This window comes from Chenopodium quinoa, unplaced genomic scaffold, assembly GCF_001683475.1.
Source record: "Chenopodium quinoa cultivar QQ74 unplaced genomic scaffold, ASM168347v1, whole genome shotgun sequence".
Taxonomy (NCBI): domain Eukaryota; kingdom Viridiplantae; phylum Streptophyta; class Magnoliopsida; order Caryophyllales; family Amaranthaceae; genus Chenopodium; species Chenopodium quinoa.
In genome coordinates, this window is record NW_018743946.1 from 1,658,085 (window position 1) to 1,674,104 (window position 16,020).

The 16,020-nt window shown below is 34.4% G+C and overlaps 1 protein-coding gene across 1 annotated transcript; it reads right to left on the reverse strand.

Annotated features, from left to right (window-relative positions):
- Positions 1–11,870: 11,870 nt before the first annotated feature.
- Positions 11,871–15,300, reverse strand: LOC110688974 (gibberellin-regulated protein 4-like). The gene is made up of 4 exons (XM_021865718.1): positions 15,168–15,300; positions 15,002–15,037; positions 14,854–14,887; positions 11,871–13,809 (listed from the first exon to the last, which is right to left on the reverse strand). The coding sequence occupies exons 1-4, from the start codon at positions 15,231–15,233 to the stop codon at positions 13,628–13,630; spliced, it is 318 nt and encodes a 105-aa protein (XP_021721410.1). The 5' UTR covers positions 15,234–15,300; the 3' UTR covers positions 11,871–13,627.
- Between the last annotated feature and the right edge of the window lie 720 nt (positions 15,301–16,020).

Here is a 16,020-nt window from a genome sequence, read left to right on the forward strand (position 1 = left end):
TTATTATGTTGCTTGATATATATTTATTATTATTTATTGCTTGTTCACGCCTTTTATGCATGTTTAAAGGGAATTTGTACTTGTAATCACGCTTAATAAGATAATTAATAATCTTGTTTAGGGTTAACATGATTATAATTCAAGTGATCGCCAATAATAGATTTATTTGTGCATTAATATTCAACCAACATAGATAAACAGGTTTAGGGTTAAACCTATTGATTGCATGTTAGTTAGAAAGCGCACATGAATACGATCTGAATAAAGTAGAGGCCTAGTATTAGGGCAGGTTCAATCTCTTTTAGGTTGGATTTGTACCTTCATCCCCGAACCCTATTTGGTTCAAGACCTTATGGAGTTGATGATCTCTTGGATCGTTAAGTGGTGTAACCTTCACCTCGTGAGCGGTTTACAAGTTCCTAAAAAAAACTTGTTGGCGACTCTTTTGCTCTATCTTCTTTCCCTTTGGACGCCATCATGCTTAAGTGTATGATCACAGTGGGTTTCAAGCTAGAGGATTAACGCTTGAAATATCCCCTACAAGAACTGCAAACAAGTGAAGCTAGTTTGGCGATGGAGCTTAAAGGTGCACTAGAAGTGTTCGAGTGGCCAGAGATAGCTTCATAGTTTTAATTTCAGAATTTTTTATGATGATTTTAGACATTTTCCGTTTTTGATGAGACAATTTTCAGCGTTATTTTAAATTCTGATTCGGTTTTTACTTGGCATGGACAAGTGTTGATCCATAATCAAGGTAATAAATTGTTTTCATTTTTTCTAGACATGAGTTAAATTTGTTTATGACATTGATATAAGTAAATCACAAAAGCAATTTAGATGATTAAAAGATAAAACTACTTACAACAAAGTAAGATTAGGTCATATAACCAAATTTTGCACACCCAAAATAACAATTGGATGGACTCTTATTCTTGTTTGATTATGAATCACTTGAGAGTTAAAAGTCATGCTTGATAAGGTAAAATGACCAAGTCGCCTTTTAGTTTAAAGGGTGAAGGAGCTAATGACCTTTTGGAAATCATACATATGATGTATGTGGACCAATAATTCCAAGAATTAGCAAGAGATTTAATTATTTCATTGCTTTTACTAATGATTTAAGTAACTATATTGATAATTACTTAATGAAGTAAAGCTTGGAATCATTGAAAAGTTCAAAATTCCAAAATTAATTGTGAAATCAATTTGAGATAAACAATTTAACACCACAATATGATTGTTGTGATAAATATTTAACTCAAAATTCAATGATCATCTAAGGGAATTTTTGAATTAATTCACAATCCAAAAACATTACAATTGAAATGTATGTTTAAAGAAGGAATCAAACTTTGTTTGCCGTAGTTCGATCCTAGATTAGATTTAATAATTTACAAATATCATTTTGAGGATATACATTAGAACAACAATTGCGAATATACTAATTAAACCTAAATTTAACCAAAGCAATTGAATAGACGTCATAAAAGTTATGATTTGGAAATGTTCCAAAAGTTGTCTTTTCTAAACAAGATTAAGGGTTATGAAATCAATGTAAAATGTTTACAAAGATGACATAATGCACCCTAATCAAGTAAATATTTATTCGTGGGTTTTCCCATGGAAACTAAAAGGTATTATTCCTACAATCGCGTAGATAACAAAGCGTCATGTTGCTCGCGATAGTGTCTTTATAGAAACAAATCTCTTCCTACAAATCTAAGTGGGAGTAAAGTTAGATCTCGATGAGCTTTGAGACGAGCAAAAAATGGATGTGGATAACACTACATCAAAGACGAAGGTGTATGAAATAAGCTAATTTGATAAATCATATGTCAAAGCAAGCTAATTCAACTAGCGATGCTTCTATCGTCCCACTTAAATGAAAGGCTTCAAAAGTTGAAGAGAATAATTCTATTGTTGCTTATACCTATTGTAGGTTACTTAGGATCAAAATAAACAGTTTGTTGAAATTCAGAGGAAAGATGGATTCTAAAATTTTCCTATTGGAAAGGTTAAAACCCATACCCTACAAGCAAGCTTTGGATAAGTGCCAACTCAGGAAGTGGCTTAAGGCCATGAAATCCAGAATGGACTCCATGTCTGTAAAGATGTGTTAGTCCGTGATAGTCTTACGAATATGGTCAAACCTATTAGATGTGTGAGCCTATTTGGATTCTTCTAGTGATTACTGATTTTGATTACGAAGTTTAGCATTGGATATTAAAATACCTTCTTGAAATGTTCTTGATGGAGGACATGTATATGATACAACCTAAAAGTTTTGAAATCTAGAAATCTTAGAAAGTTTTGCAAGCTTCAGAAATTCATTTAATGGATTAGAGTAAGCATCAAGGAGTTGGAACATTCGTTTCAATTAGGCAATCAAACAGTTTAATTTCCTCAAAGAGCGGAAAGGAATCTTGTACAAACAATAAGTTTAGTGGGAGCAATTGGTCTTCTTGGTCTTTTATGTAGATGACATACAGTTCATATGAAATGACATATCAATGCTTGAATAAGTCAAGCAGTGATTAAGGAGTTGTTTCCATATGAAAGACTTAGGAGATGTTGAGTACATATTGGGAATCAAGATCGACAAAGTGAACTTTGAAGAATGATTGGACAACATCGAGAGACTTATGTTGATAAGGATCTTGATAAGTTCATGAAACAAGACTCTAAGAGAGGATGTTTTCCCATGTTTCATGGTATTACGCTCAGTAAAACTCAGTGCCTTCAAAAGCTAATAGAGTTAAGTTGTATGGATAGTGCACCTTATGCTTCTGCAAAAGCATCCATTATAAGTGCCATGACATGTACAAAGCAAGATGTTACATATGACTTGTGCATGTGTAGCAGGTTTCAAGTAAATTCAGAATAAGCATACTCAAAGTTACCAAGAACAAATCCTTGAGTACTTGAGAAGCACTAAAGGAATGTTTCTTGTTTATGGTGTTAAGAGTAAACAAGTTGTCAAAAGATTATACGTTTGCATGTTTTCCAAACAGGAAAGATGACTTTAGATGTTGATCTAGATACATTTTGTGTCTGAATGGGGAAGTACAGTAAGCTTGAAAAGTTCAAAGCAGAATGTTGTTACATGCTCAATGTTAGAATATGTGTTTAGCTACAGTAAGAGTAGTTAAGGAGGAAGTTTGGATCAAATTGTCTTGTGACTAAAAGGTCACCTTTGCCAAAAACAAAGGAGCCAGGGTCATATCACAAATCCAAACAAATAGATATAAGATATCACCTCGTTTATGAGATCAATGACTTACGGGATGTCATGATATGCAAAGTTTTATTATGAGTGAGAAATCACTAAACCCCTTCCATGGACTAAGATATGAGAGTCATATTAAAGTCTTGGATTGTAGCAAATTATATAATTCAAGTTGTGTATGTTTTGAGAAAACATATTACATAAGGAATGCGTATATTTGCAAAATTATGTTTAAAACAGAAATTATTATTTCTCTTATTTAATTATGGTTTTAGAAATTAAATAAAATGTCCAAAATAATTATGAATTGATGGGGTCATCAGGTTGATGACCTGGTAAATGAAACCCCACAGGTGAACAAAATTCATATGTTATTTAAGTTCCTAGTTCGAAATCATTAAAGTGGACAAAAATATTATAAATGGACTAGCATGTAAGATTGATTGGATATCGCAGTTTCATGGGTTATAGGGGCATAGTGATGCTCGGTCAATCACTTGGATATGCATGAATGATGCATGATCGAACTAATGACCTACTTTGAAGTTCAAGTATAGAGCTTCCAAATATATTAGTGGATTCCTTTGACATAAGCGGAACATTGATTTCATTTAATGGATGTTTTGACTATGGTGCATTCAAACGTCTTCCCATAATTGGAGATTATAAAGGATGTTTCCTGGTTATTTCAAAATTTGAATGGGAGCCTTGTTACCACAAGATTGGATTGAGTCTACCTATTAAATTAGGGAATGTGTCATGGCTTCTTGAAGAGGGAGAATTCAAAAAATACGTGGTCACGTTCAAATGTTTTACTCAGTAGTCATTTGGTTATGTAATTCTAATTCAGATTTTAAGAAACTATTTGTAGATTAATATGATCTCGACATGTGATGCAATCATATTATCAAATTGACACATATTGACTTAAGAAATTACTGCACACTTATATCAGACAAGTGGGAGATTGAAGGAATTATGTCTTCGTCGTGTGCAATTACTAGATATATAGATGGATCAAATTATGAAGATAATTAATTTCTGGGTCGTCGTTATATCATAGCTAGAGGTACTAACGATCTTTGGGCTAGTAAAATAGGCCAAAGCCCACTTAGACGGATCCTATAAGGTCACACAAAGAGCCTATATAGAGCACGAGAGGACGAGGCCCATGAAGGGCCTCAACCCCTATAGTGGCCGGCCATATAGAGAAGGTTGGAGGGTTTTGGGCTTCCTAACCTAGTCTAATTATAATGTGATTATAAATAAACTAGGTGCCTAGGGTTTGCATGACACTGTAATTCAATTAATCAGTAAGATCAAAACCCGAGTTAGCAAACACAAGGCCAAGCCCCTCAAATCTCTCTCTCTTTCATGGCTCTCTCCTTCCCGACGCCTCTCAAGGTGGTTCGTGGTGGTTGACTTTGTCCATTAAAGGTGGTGATCACGGTTTTCCTTTTCACTCGACCAATCTAGTATTGGTGGACGGCTCGTTCGAAGCTCGTGGACTAAGTAGAGGAGCAACACTTGGGGCTTTATTCTCTCCCTGATTTGCCTGTCAAATTGCTACGTGGAATTCACGCTTCAAAGGTATATTTATGTGTCTTGTTTGTTATGCAAGAGATCTTGGGATTAAGTGCTTGATTCAATATGAGTCATGATTTTCCGCTTAATAGTACCTATGAACTCTTGCAGTCACAAGGCTTGAACCTTTAGTGGAAAAATACAACCAACTCAATGAGAAGTTGATGAGTGTTCTTACTGCTTTAGGCAGTGGGATTACTAAAGTAAATAAAAGGGAGAATTTCTCTTTGGGATACCCTAAAGTAGAAAATATGACTAGATCTCATGCAAATCCGCCCCTTCAGCAGTGCTAAAAAGTATCCATCCAATTGGTACCGATAAGGAGTATAGGGGTCAAGGGAGAGTTAATGATTCAGGACCAAGTTATGAGTTATGCTATAACCATAATGGTCAAGACCCATCTTTCTCGTCTTTGCCCCCACCTGAAACTGCACACCCATTTCCCTTTTAATGGGGACTATACCTCCTACATGAGAAAATATTGGGATTACTTACACCATCTATGGGTATGTACTGGAAACCTGCCAGATATAGCATGTCACATACAAGCTGCTACATTTGCACAAAAGGTACCCTTTCAGCTTATTGGTGTGAACGGTCCATAATCTTCTAAACAACCTAAAAATTATAATCAACATCTATATGGATATCTAAACTCTAGTCATCCTACACAAGGTTGTTCATGGAATCAGGGTCAAGTTAATGGTTCATATGATGAAAGATATCCAGCGATGTCTCAACCAAATCCTAATATTCTAGGAGGAATAAACGTTGGATATAGGAGTTTCCATAATCCTAAAAGGAACAACAAAATCCCTTTTATATGTGTGATGCATTGTTCTAGCCTAATGGCTCAGTGCATGGTCAACCTCCATAAATGGAACCCTTGCTCAGACAAGTGGAAGAGATGATCTAAAGGGCCAAGAGTTAGAATAGTAGGGATGCTAGGAGTGGAACCTACGCTCCACATCATGAGTGGATTCATAGAATGTATCCATTACAAGAACATCCATATAGATGTCTAACCTTGGTAAATTTTCTAATGTTACAACATTATAGTCATGCAAATCCACATCAGAATAAAAATGTGAAAACATCAACTATATTCATTAATAAAGTAATTTTTAGTTTCGGACGATGCGTCGAGTTTCTTCATTATTTCTATAATAAATAATATTTATTAATAATTAATTTTTATTAAATGTCGTATAATATGGTAGTTTAAACTTAAGGGCATGGTTCAAATCTTATAAGAATCATAATTTTAACTATGAAGTGAAAATCAGATTTAAATAAAAGAGTTGCCACATGGCTTAAACATATTGTGTAAGAAAAATAATGAGAGCGTTACGTGGAGCCTAAACTTGTTAGAAACACCTTTTAATATATACTCCATCCGTTTCATATTAATCACAACAATAGGTCTTGCACTAAGTTTTAGGATTTTTATAGGGTAGGGATGATAAGGTCAATTTTATAATATAAAGTATAGTTAGTGGAGATATATTTAATTGTTTGTAAGAGGGATATATATATATATATATATATATATATATATATATATATATATATATATATATATATATATATATACTCCGTTAATTGTTTTGTGCAACTTTCAAGTGATTGACATTGCCAATGCAAAAAATGAAGGGCATTGATTAGAGGATAATAATATGCAATTAATTAAAGGTAGAGGAGAGAGAAAGTAGGGACCCCTCTTTTTTTTGGTGGAGAAATCTGATTCATTTGGTAGGAATTTGATTCCCTCCTATTTTTCACCAAAAATTCAAAACATTTAAATTTTAAGGTGGGTTTAAAATTCCCTCCACCTTTTTTAAAAAGCAAGGCATGCATTCAATATTTCACAACCATTTAAACTGCCACATTCATCATTTATGAGTCTTATAATAGGAAGCCCCCATTGTCAAAAAGCTTTGAAAGTTCAAAACATTAATTACAACAACCGATTGTTTCACTAAATCTGTCAAATGTTTATCCCAAAAGTTAGCACCTAATTCCAATAATTAGCCCATAATTACCCAAAAATGCACCCTAGACTAAATTAGTGCTGCACAAGGTCTTCCCCCTTCTTCAAGACCACATTGGGTCGTTCTTTATGTACACAAAAGTGTATGACAACTTCATCTTCTGAAAAACCTGCATCTGCCACCTCTACAACATCATCAACAACCTGAAAAAGGGGCCCTACCATGGCAGATTTCAAAGAATCTCAGCATTATGATGTTGATGAACTACTGACAGAGGAACAGATGGCGGAATTATACTATGAAGAGGAAGAACAAATTCAAGACCAAGACATAGAGTACTATGACTCTGATAATGAAAACATGCAGCAAGAAGAAGGGGATGAAGAAGAGACTCCAGAAACAAATGGGACAGTTGATGAATAAAGCATCCAACACCACACAGAAAATGCAACAAAAATAATCAACAGAAAACAGCTTACCATGTACTAGAGATGAGCGATTGTTGATGCAATGTTGATAAAGATGCAAGATGGTGAGTTGCCAAGAGGATACAAAATGCAACTTTCAACACAATTCAGAGTTCACAAATCAACAATCACAAGAATTTTCACAAACATTAAAAAACAGATGGCACAAGGGAATATGATTGATGTTAGGACTAAGACGTTTGGCAAGTCAGGTCCAAAGCCAAGGGAATTTACAAATGAATTCCTACAGTCAATCCCTCTTTATTTAAGGCAGACAGAAAGGTCTTATGCAACAACACTTAAATTTTCTCATATCACTCTGCATTATTTGAAGAAAAAGGGAAGGCTAAGAACACACATAACAATTTGCAAACCAGCACTGACATCAAATCACAAGATAGCTAGAATGAAGTAGGTTCTTAATCATATAAACCCAATTCAAGGAAATTAGGACCCCACTTTTAAAGACTTGAGTTATGTCATTCACATAGATGAGAAATGGTTTTACTTGAACCTTGACAAAAGGAGATTTTATCTCCTTCCAAGTGAAGATGATCCATACATTGCGCAACAGTCAAGAAAATTTAAGTTAAAGGCTATGTTCATAGAAGTTATTGGAAAGCCATTATATGGAAACAATGGGGAACTACTACATGATGGAAAGTATGGTATTTATCCATTCACAGTCAAAGAAAGAGCAAAGAAGTCAAGAAAGAACAGATCAGCAGGCACAATGGTCACAAAGGCACTCCAGAATGTCAACAGAGAGGTCATTAGAGATATGTTGCTCAACAAAGTCATACCAGCAATTATGGATAAATTTCCTAAAAGTCTGCCTAAAAATGTTGTCATCCAATGGGACAATGCAAGGCCACATCAAATACCAACAGATGAAGAGTTTAGTGTAGCAACATCAGCCAATGGGTTTAACATTCAATTTGTGTTCAAACCATCTCAATCTCCTGATTTAAATGTGTTGGATTTAGGTTTATTTAGGTCTATCCAGTCCTTACAATATCAATCTTTTCCAAAAATCTTGATGAGCTAGTTAAGAAAGTGATTGAATCTTACAACACATTCAAACCAGAAGTGAACAAGTACATATAGGTAACTCTACAAAGATGCATAATCAAAATACTCAAGGCACAAGGTGGGAATAAGTACAAAATTCCACACATGAATAAGAAAAACTTGAAAATCTAAGCATTCTGCCAGATCAAGTGCATGTTCAGAAGGACATAGTGCTAGAGGCTGTAGAGTACTTGAACACAATGTTCAGGCCAGCAATAGAAGGGAATGAAGATGTAGCAGAGGACACGGAGATGGATGCAGACTAGAGCATAATACAAAGAAAATCAGAGCAGGAACATATACTACCTCACATAACCACTTAAAGTCTTAATTTTCTTTTTTTTTAATCTTTTGGAATGTTAATGAATATGTGGTTAGGTGTATTTTGTGTTTTAGGATGTGATAAACCACTAAGGCAATGATGTGTAAGTTCTAGTGCTCATGTAATAGGCTTTTTGTAGCCACATTTTGACTGGAATGAAAGTGTTGAAGGACTTATGGTCAATGACAATTAATCCATCAGAGGAATTCTTATGTGTCGAATACAACAATTCAAACAAGTTTACCTCAATAACAATTACTTTATTGAGATTGTTGGAGCAACATACTTGTTCAAATTGCAATACATTGGAGTCCCTTCATCATATGGATATCACAATAACATGCTACTCGGATAAAAAAGGGACTCAGTACTAAGTAATACACAAGCAACAATAAGGGACTCATAATAAGTGAAACAAAATTAAGGAAATCACACTGTTCTCTACAAATTTGATCATTAAGAACATTATAGGTAATACACAGGCCAACCTGACAACACCAATAACAACATAGCCTCATCATTCATCAATCAAAGTCCCTTAAAGCCCATAAGTAATTCAAGAACAATAACACAACCACAACAACAATCCAAACAGTTTACTAGGCCATCAACAAAAGCAAACAAGCAACCATCAGAACACAATAATATAGGCCACTACCATACAACATAACCCTGCAGGCTGTGCATAATCCATCCACAACATAGTAAAGCTAAAATGCTCGGCAACAAACAACATAGTCCACCATCCAACAAAATCATATTCCATAATCCAACAACAAAAATTTCTCAACCAACAAAACCCACAAATAAAATCATTTAACTTCCAATCTAAAGCATTAAATAAGGACTCATATGATAAACAAGTATTGTAACTCATCAACCAACAAACACAACCAAAACCATTTAATCCAATCAAATAACCACAACACAATCACAACATCAGAAGCAATAAATCATAAAATCAAATAAGAGGGACTCAAAAAAATAAATTAAAGAAATTATGGTTAGGAATCGTTACGAGAGCAGTCACTCAGGGGGTTGAATCCTAGGGTTCATCCGCCTCACATAGAAGTGCACAACAGGGACAGAATAAGAGGCAACATCAGGTTCCTTGGAAGGAGGTTCTTCGTCAGGCTCCTCATCAAATGATAAGACGATGAGCTCATCGCCAGGAAGCCCACGCGTCCTTCTCAAAGTAACATGTGCCGCCTTCCTCGTAGCACGCACCTTGGAGGGTGGCCTTTCCCTCTTGATCTCGGTTTTTTTGGAGCCACAACATTCCCCTCGCCACTCCCAGCAACCAGATCTACAACAGCCTCAAAGAAATCAAGCGAATTCCTTCGGGACTCATCACCTTGACCCTCCTCCCTCTTCATTCTTTCTTCCTCCTCAACACTTTTAAGGACTTGAACCAAAGCTCGTACAAACTACAGTAGGGACCCGTTTCGATTGACTCGTAAAATTGACGAGGGAAAGGAGAACCATTCTCGAAGTAGTGGATGAGATTCTCAATCAGATTATCCTCTCCTTTGTCCTTGGTAGCCATGTAAGCATCTTTTAAAGGATCTAAGTTAACCATTACTGTGAGGGGATTTGATTTTGTGAAAGATCGAAGAAGAGAAGAGTAGATCTGGAGATAGAAGTGTAAAATCGTAGAAGAAGTGGAGAGAGAAAACCCTAGAAGATGAACTAGGGTTCATCTGGGAAAACTCCAAAGGATATAGAGGAGCCCAACCATCAAATTTAATTTTTAATGGTTGGGGATGTGAGTAAATGAAGAGAGTTGGGGGGAATTAGGGTAATAAATGGAGGGAGTCATTAGATTAGGGAATGTAATTAGATTTAGGTTAATGTAATTAGATTAGAATAAGGGTAAAGATTAAAAAAAATGTTAAGTAAGGGTAAATCTGTAATTTCATGCTTTTTTTTTTACCAAAAATAAAATGAAAACAGAAAGTTGCACATAACTCATAGCATCCCAAAATGGTAAAAGTTGCACAAAACAGTTAACGGAGGTAGTATGTGTATATATGTATATATGTATATGTATATATATGTACATATATAAATATATGTACATATATGTGTATATATATGTACATATATTTATATATGTACATACATATACACATATACATATATATACACATATATACACATATACATATATATACATAGAGAGAGAGAGAGAGAGAGAGAGAGAGAGTCAAATGAGAAGTTCCTTATTATATGCATAAAATTTTCACCGTGTGTGCATACTTTTTGAATAAGATGTGCAAAATAATCTGATTAAAATTAAATATGCATATTTTTTGCGTATAATATGCATAAGTTATCATTTTTCCAGAAATTGCAAAAAAAAAAAAAAAAAAAAAAAAAAAGGTTCAAAATCAAATATGCACATTTAGTTCTATATATATATATATAAAAAGGTTTAAAGAAAGAAAGTAGTATAAGTAGGCTTTGTAGGAGAGAGAAAAAATAAAACACAAACTTTCATATATAAATTGAAATTCAAAATTTCACCAACAATAAATAAGAATATATACTGAAAACTATACAATGTCTAGTTTAACTTTAAATCATTTTGAGTAGTTAGATGTTGATAAAACCAATTAAATTGATTAAAAATTTGTAAGAGGTGAATATGATAATAGTTAGAAATCAAGAGATGTAATGGTTAAGTATGAAATCTTGAAAGTGTTATTATATTGAAGATTATTGAAGGATTGGGAAAATATTATTTACAATGAATATTATTGACATGTCACAATATATGATAGTTGAAAATAAAAAGGGTAAGAGGATGGTAAATTGGTAAGATAAATAGATAATTATAATTGGGTGAAACAAGAGAGTTAGGAAATGTCCCATAAAAAGAAAAAAAATGTTGGTAAATTTTACTACTTCCTAGGCATTACTGAAGAACATATGGAAATTGGAAAGTATGAATAGGATAAAATAATTACTGTAGTAGATTTTACTACACCCAAGAAGTGAGCATACAACACAAGAGGAACATCCTACACAATATGCTACAGACAAAGTAGTATGGAAATAAAGATGATTATTTTATTATTATTTTTAAAGGATTGGGCTGCAACCGAAAATTGGGCCCTTTGAGTTTGGGGGACCTATGCTGTTGGCCTTTTTACACAGGGCCATAACCGAGCCTGGGCTAGTTGGCTACACGGTGTGGCCAGCCACAATTTTTTTTTTTTTTGAAAAAATAGTGAATAACCCGTCTAATGGAGGAATAGCAAATTCAACCCCAAAATTCCCAGATTTTCAACCGCAATACCCAAAACTTCGACCAGCAAAATCCAAGAAATCTAACCATCACCTCCGCTGTCGTCTTTCAATTTGTCTTTGTCGACAAAATCAACCCAGACCACCGTCGTCGTCATCATCTTCGTCACTAAAATCAGCCAAATCGACCTCCACCTCTACCATCGTCTTCATCTTCTTTGTGGTGAATTGCATATTTGAAGGAGAAATTGCGAGGAATTGTAACCAAGTTTCGAAGCTCCAAACCCTAACATATCCCTTAAATTTCAAGAGATTCGGGTACAAGTTCATCAATTGAATAAGTTTTTGAAACTGAACAGGTGACCTCTGTCGTCGTATTCCTCATCTTCTTTGTGGTGAATTTCGATGTAGGTGAGATGTGTGAGATAGGAGGTGTTGCGGTGGTTAGGTGGCCTTGATGCGGGTTCTGAGGGAGGTGAGGTGGTCAGGTGCGGTGGAGGAGTTGTGGTTAAATTAGGTGGCCTTAGATTGATGTGAGCTGTGAGGAAGGTGAGGTGGTTAAGTGCAGTGGCAGAGGAGCGGTGGTCAGGTACTGTGGTCAGGTGCAAAGGTGGTGGCTGCTACAACTAATTTTGTTTTGGGGTTAATTAGTTAGGGGTTACTAGGTCGGGTAGGGGTTACTTGGTCAAAGGTTACTAGTTTGGGTAGGGGTTACTCGGCCAGGGGTTACTCAGCCGAGTAGGGGTTACTCGGTCAGGGGTAGGGATTACTCGGTTAGGAGTTACTAGGTCAGATAGGGGTTACTTGGTCAGGAGTTACCTGATCGGTTAGGAGTTACTAGGTCGGAGGGGTTACTAGGTTGGTCTGGGGTTACTAGATTGGTTAGGGGTTACTAGGTCGAAGGGGTTAATTGTGTGTAAGTTGTTGGTTAGTTGGACACACTGTGTGGCCAGCCACAGTGGCGGAACAAGTTGCAAGATTTGAACTCTTTATCTCTTGTTCACTATCACATGGCAAAAACCAACTCCTCTACCCTAAAGCTTATGTTAATTTTATGCAAAATTTAACACTAGTATTTATTTTGAGGCAAGGGAAAGGCCATGGCCCACCCTAGCCCCCCTTAGCTCCGCCCTTGACCAGCCATACACAAAACATGCTGCTATGTTATCCTTTCCTTCTTGCCTACAAACCAAATGATTATTAATAATCTGATCATGAAGTAGGCAATTGTGCCTGTCAAAATAAATAAATAAATAAATAAATAAATAAATAAAAGAGTAGGCGATTTGTTTAACCATGGACCTCCAAACAAGAGCATACAAATTACCTACTTTATAAACGCCAATAAGATGTAAGATTTTTTATTATTTTTTTTATTAATTTTATTATTATTTTAAAGATAACTATTACCTTCAAAAAGTTCTATTAATTATATATAACACACATTAGCCATAATTTAGGGTACGCCACTACAAGGAATCTTAGCAACTAGGACCATGCATGCGTCCATGCTACATGTATCATAGCAATCAATACGTCGCAGCAGGCCTCTCTAGTCTCTACCTCAAGGTTAAACGATTATACACATAAACTTGTTAAGAAATACTCCGTACGTACTACATAAACACTTTAATACGATACATAAATCATCATAAAGATGAGAATAAAAGGTGCATAATTATAATAAAGATGAGTACAATAATGATGTATCATGAAATTATGGGCATTTTGGACCTCCTCTTTTGGTCTTCCAATTGTTGTAGCAAGGGCATACACTTTTATTCCCATAATACCCCGGAGGCACACACAAGCATTTCCTACAACACTTCTGACAAAAGAACATGCATGGCTTGTGATACTGAGTCTTGCTACACCTTCTTGTGCAATGTGAAGGGCATTCTGGTCATTTCACATACAAATGGAATAAATGATGGTTAGTTTGTTAGGTTTCGTTTATGTTTTTCTCCGTCAAAATAGTAGTATTAAACAGTCAACGAAACTAGTTTGACTCGAAACAGACAACTAATAACTGAAAAATAAGGTGTACGAACAACGAGTACGTACTCTATGAAATTTCAACATTCTCACACTTAATTTTCAACACTTTTTTTCACGAGATTTATGATTTAATTCTCAATGCCCCCATCACAATAAATGACTAGAAAATGAAATTTATATTCACCTACATATAAGCATGAATTTGCTAAGTTATTAATGTTGTTCACGTTTCCTATGTTATTTAGTCTCTAATTACTCAAGCTTAGAGGGCTAATTATTTAATCGGATTATTACTTCGGTATCTGATATTTTTCCTATTTAATCACTTTTTTTTAAGAAAAAAAAATTATAAAATAAAAGAAATATATGAGTAATAAAAAATGGAAAAAATACTCCGTATTAAAAAAAACAAAGTATATTAAATGAAAAGGAAATATACAACACTTAAGAAGCTAGAAATGAAAAGGAAACACAACATATAAACATTTATTACATCAATTTACTCGTGAATTGTCGAAAAATTCTCAAATTAATAGTACTAAAAAACAAAGTATATTAAATGCTTAAATACAACCCATATAGCATTACTCGTAGAAAAATGTCCTTTTTACTAAAAATACGGAGTATAAATATTTAACGGTAGTAATTTTCCAAAAAAATTGCACAATTTAAGATACTATGGAAATTTAAAACTAAAAATTTGCTTTCTCCAGAAGTGCTCCAAGAAATTTAGATGAAAACAAATATTTAAGAAAGAAATCAAAAAAAAAAAAGCATGAACACTTTCCAACATTTTCATGCTAAACAATGGTCAAATTCATACTTTAACGTAATTTATCATACACTAAAAATGATACACCAAATTTATCTCAAGTTTGTAATTTAGGAGAATGAAAACACATGTTGGCACTAATAAAGTAAAAGAGAAAATGAAAATGAACTTACGAGTGCTTTTCACACTCCCTGGGCCATATGAACCCTGAAATTAAACAAATTGTACAAGGCACATGTTAAAACACAAATATACAATCTAGTTTCTTGCTTAACGCCTCAAATAAAGAAACTCGATAAGTATTGGGTGAGTCGGACTTACCTTGTTAACATGATTTGTTGTACTAGTAGCCAAGACCTGTTATGCAATTTAGAACAAGAATAAGTTGGTGGAATGAAAATTGCAAGAAAAAAAGTGCTACATTGTGTTTTATGACCAAATAAAATCTAAAAGATTCGAATTTAAACGAAATTAAGCTGGTATTTACCCAATTTTGCAACAAGGCAAAGGAGATGAGAGCCAAGAGAAAAACAACAAGAACGGATTTGGTCATTGTTGAGAGAAAAACAAAAGTGTAGATATTGGTGGAATATGAAGCACTAAAGTTTGAGGTTAGTGCAGCCCATAAATAGAAGCGACTACAAAAGAGAACAAAACCCATTTACTTTGGCATGTGCTTTTCAATCATTACATGTCACTTAGACATTAGTCCATTGCTAGGAAGGATATTTTTTCGACTGTATTCAATTTTTAAAAAAAAACAGTGAAGAAACTACTATCTCCATTTTTTTTAGTTAACACGTATTCCTGTTTAGAAAGTTTTTTTTGGTTAACACGTTTTTTTAGGGTAAGTTTTTTACCTTGCATTTCAAGCTACCCCACTTTCTTTATGATCTTCTGTCACACTCTCTCTCATCTCCTTAATATATGTGCCTAAATCAAATGCGTTAACTAAATAGAAACGAAGGAAGTATACTAAAGAGGCGACTTAAGAAATAGTGAATAGTATGGTTTCTATAATTCTATCTTAGTGGTCTGATAGCATAAGAACCTACTTGTAGAAACCTGATTGTGTCTTTCCAAAAACAAACCCAGTGATGAGTACTTTTCACGTCATTGATATCGAGTAAGGTAAAATGTTGAAGAGTCTCATGAATTCTTCTGTTTTCTAAAATGTTTTAATAAAAAAAATTCATTTATGTTTTCTAAAATTATTCATTTTGTATCCTATTTATGAAAAACGTCCAATCGTATTTAGTTTAGTCCATAACATGGTTTCAATAATTGTGTAATTGAATGGGGCTTAAAAAGACCTTTCTAATAAACTGGGCCTAAAACGA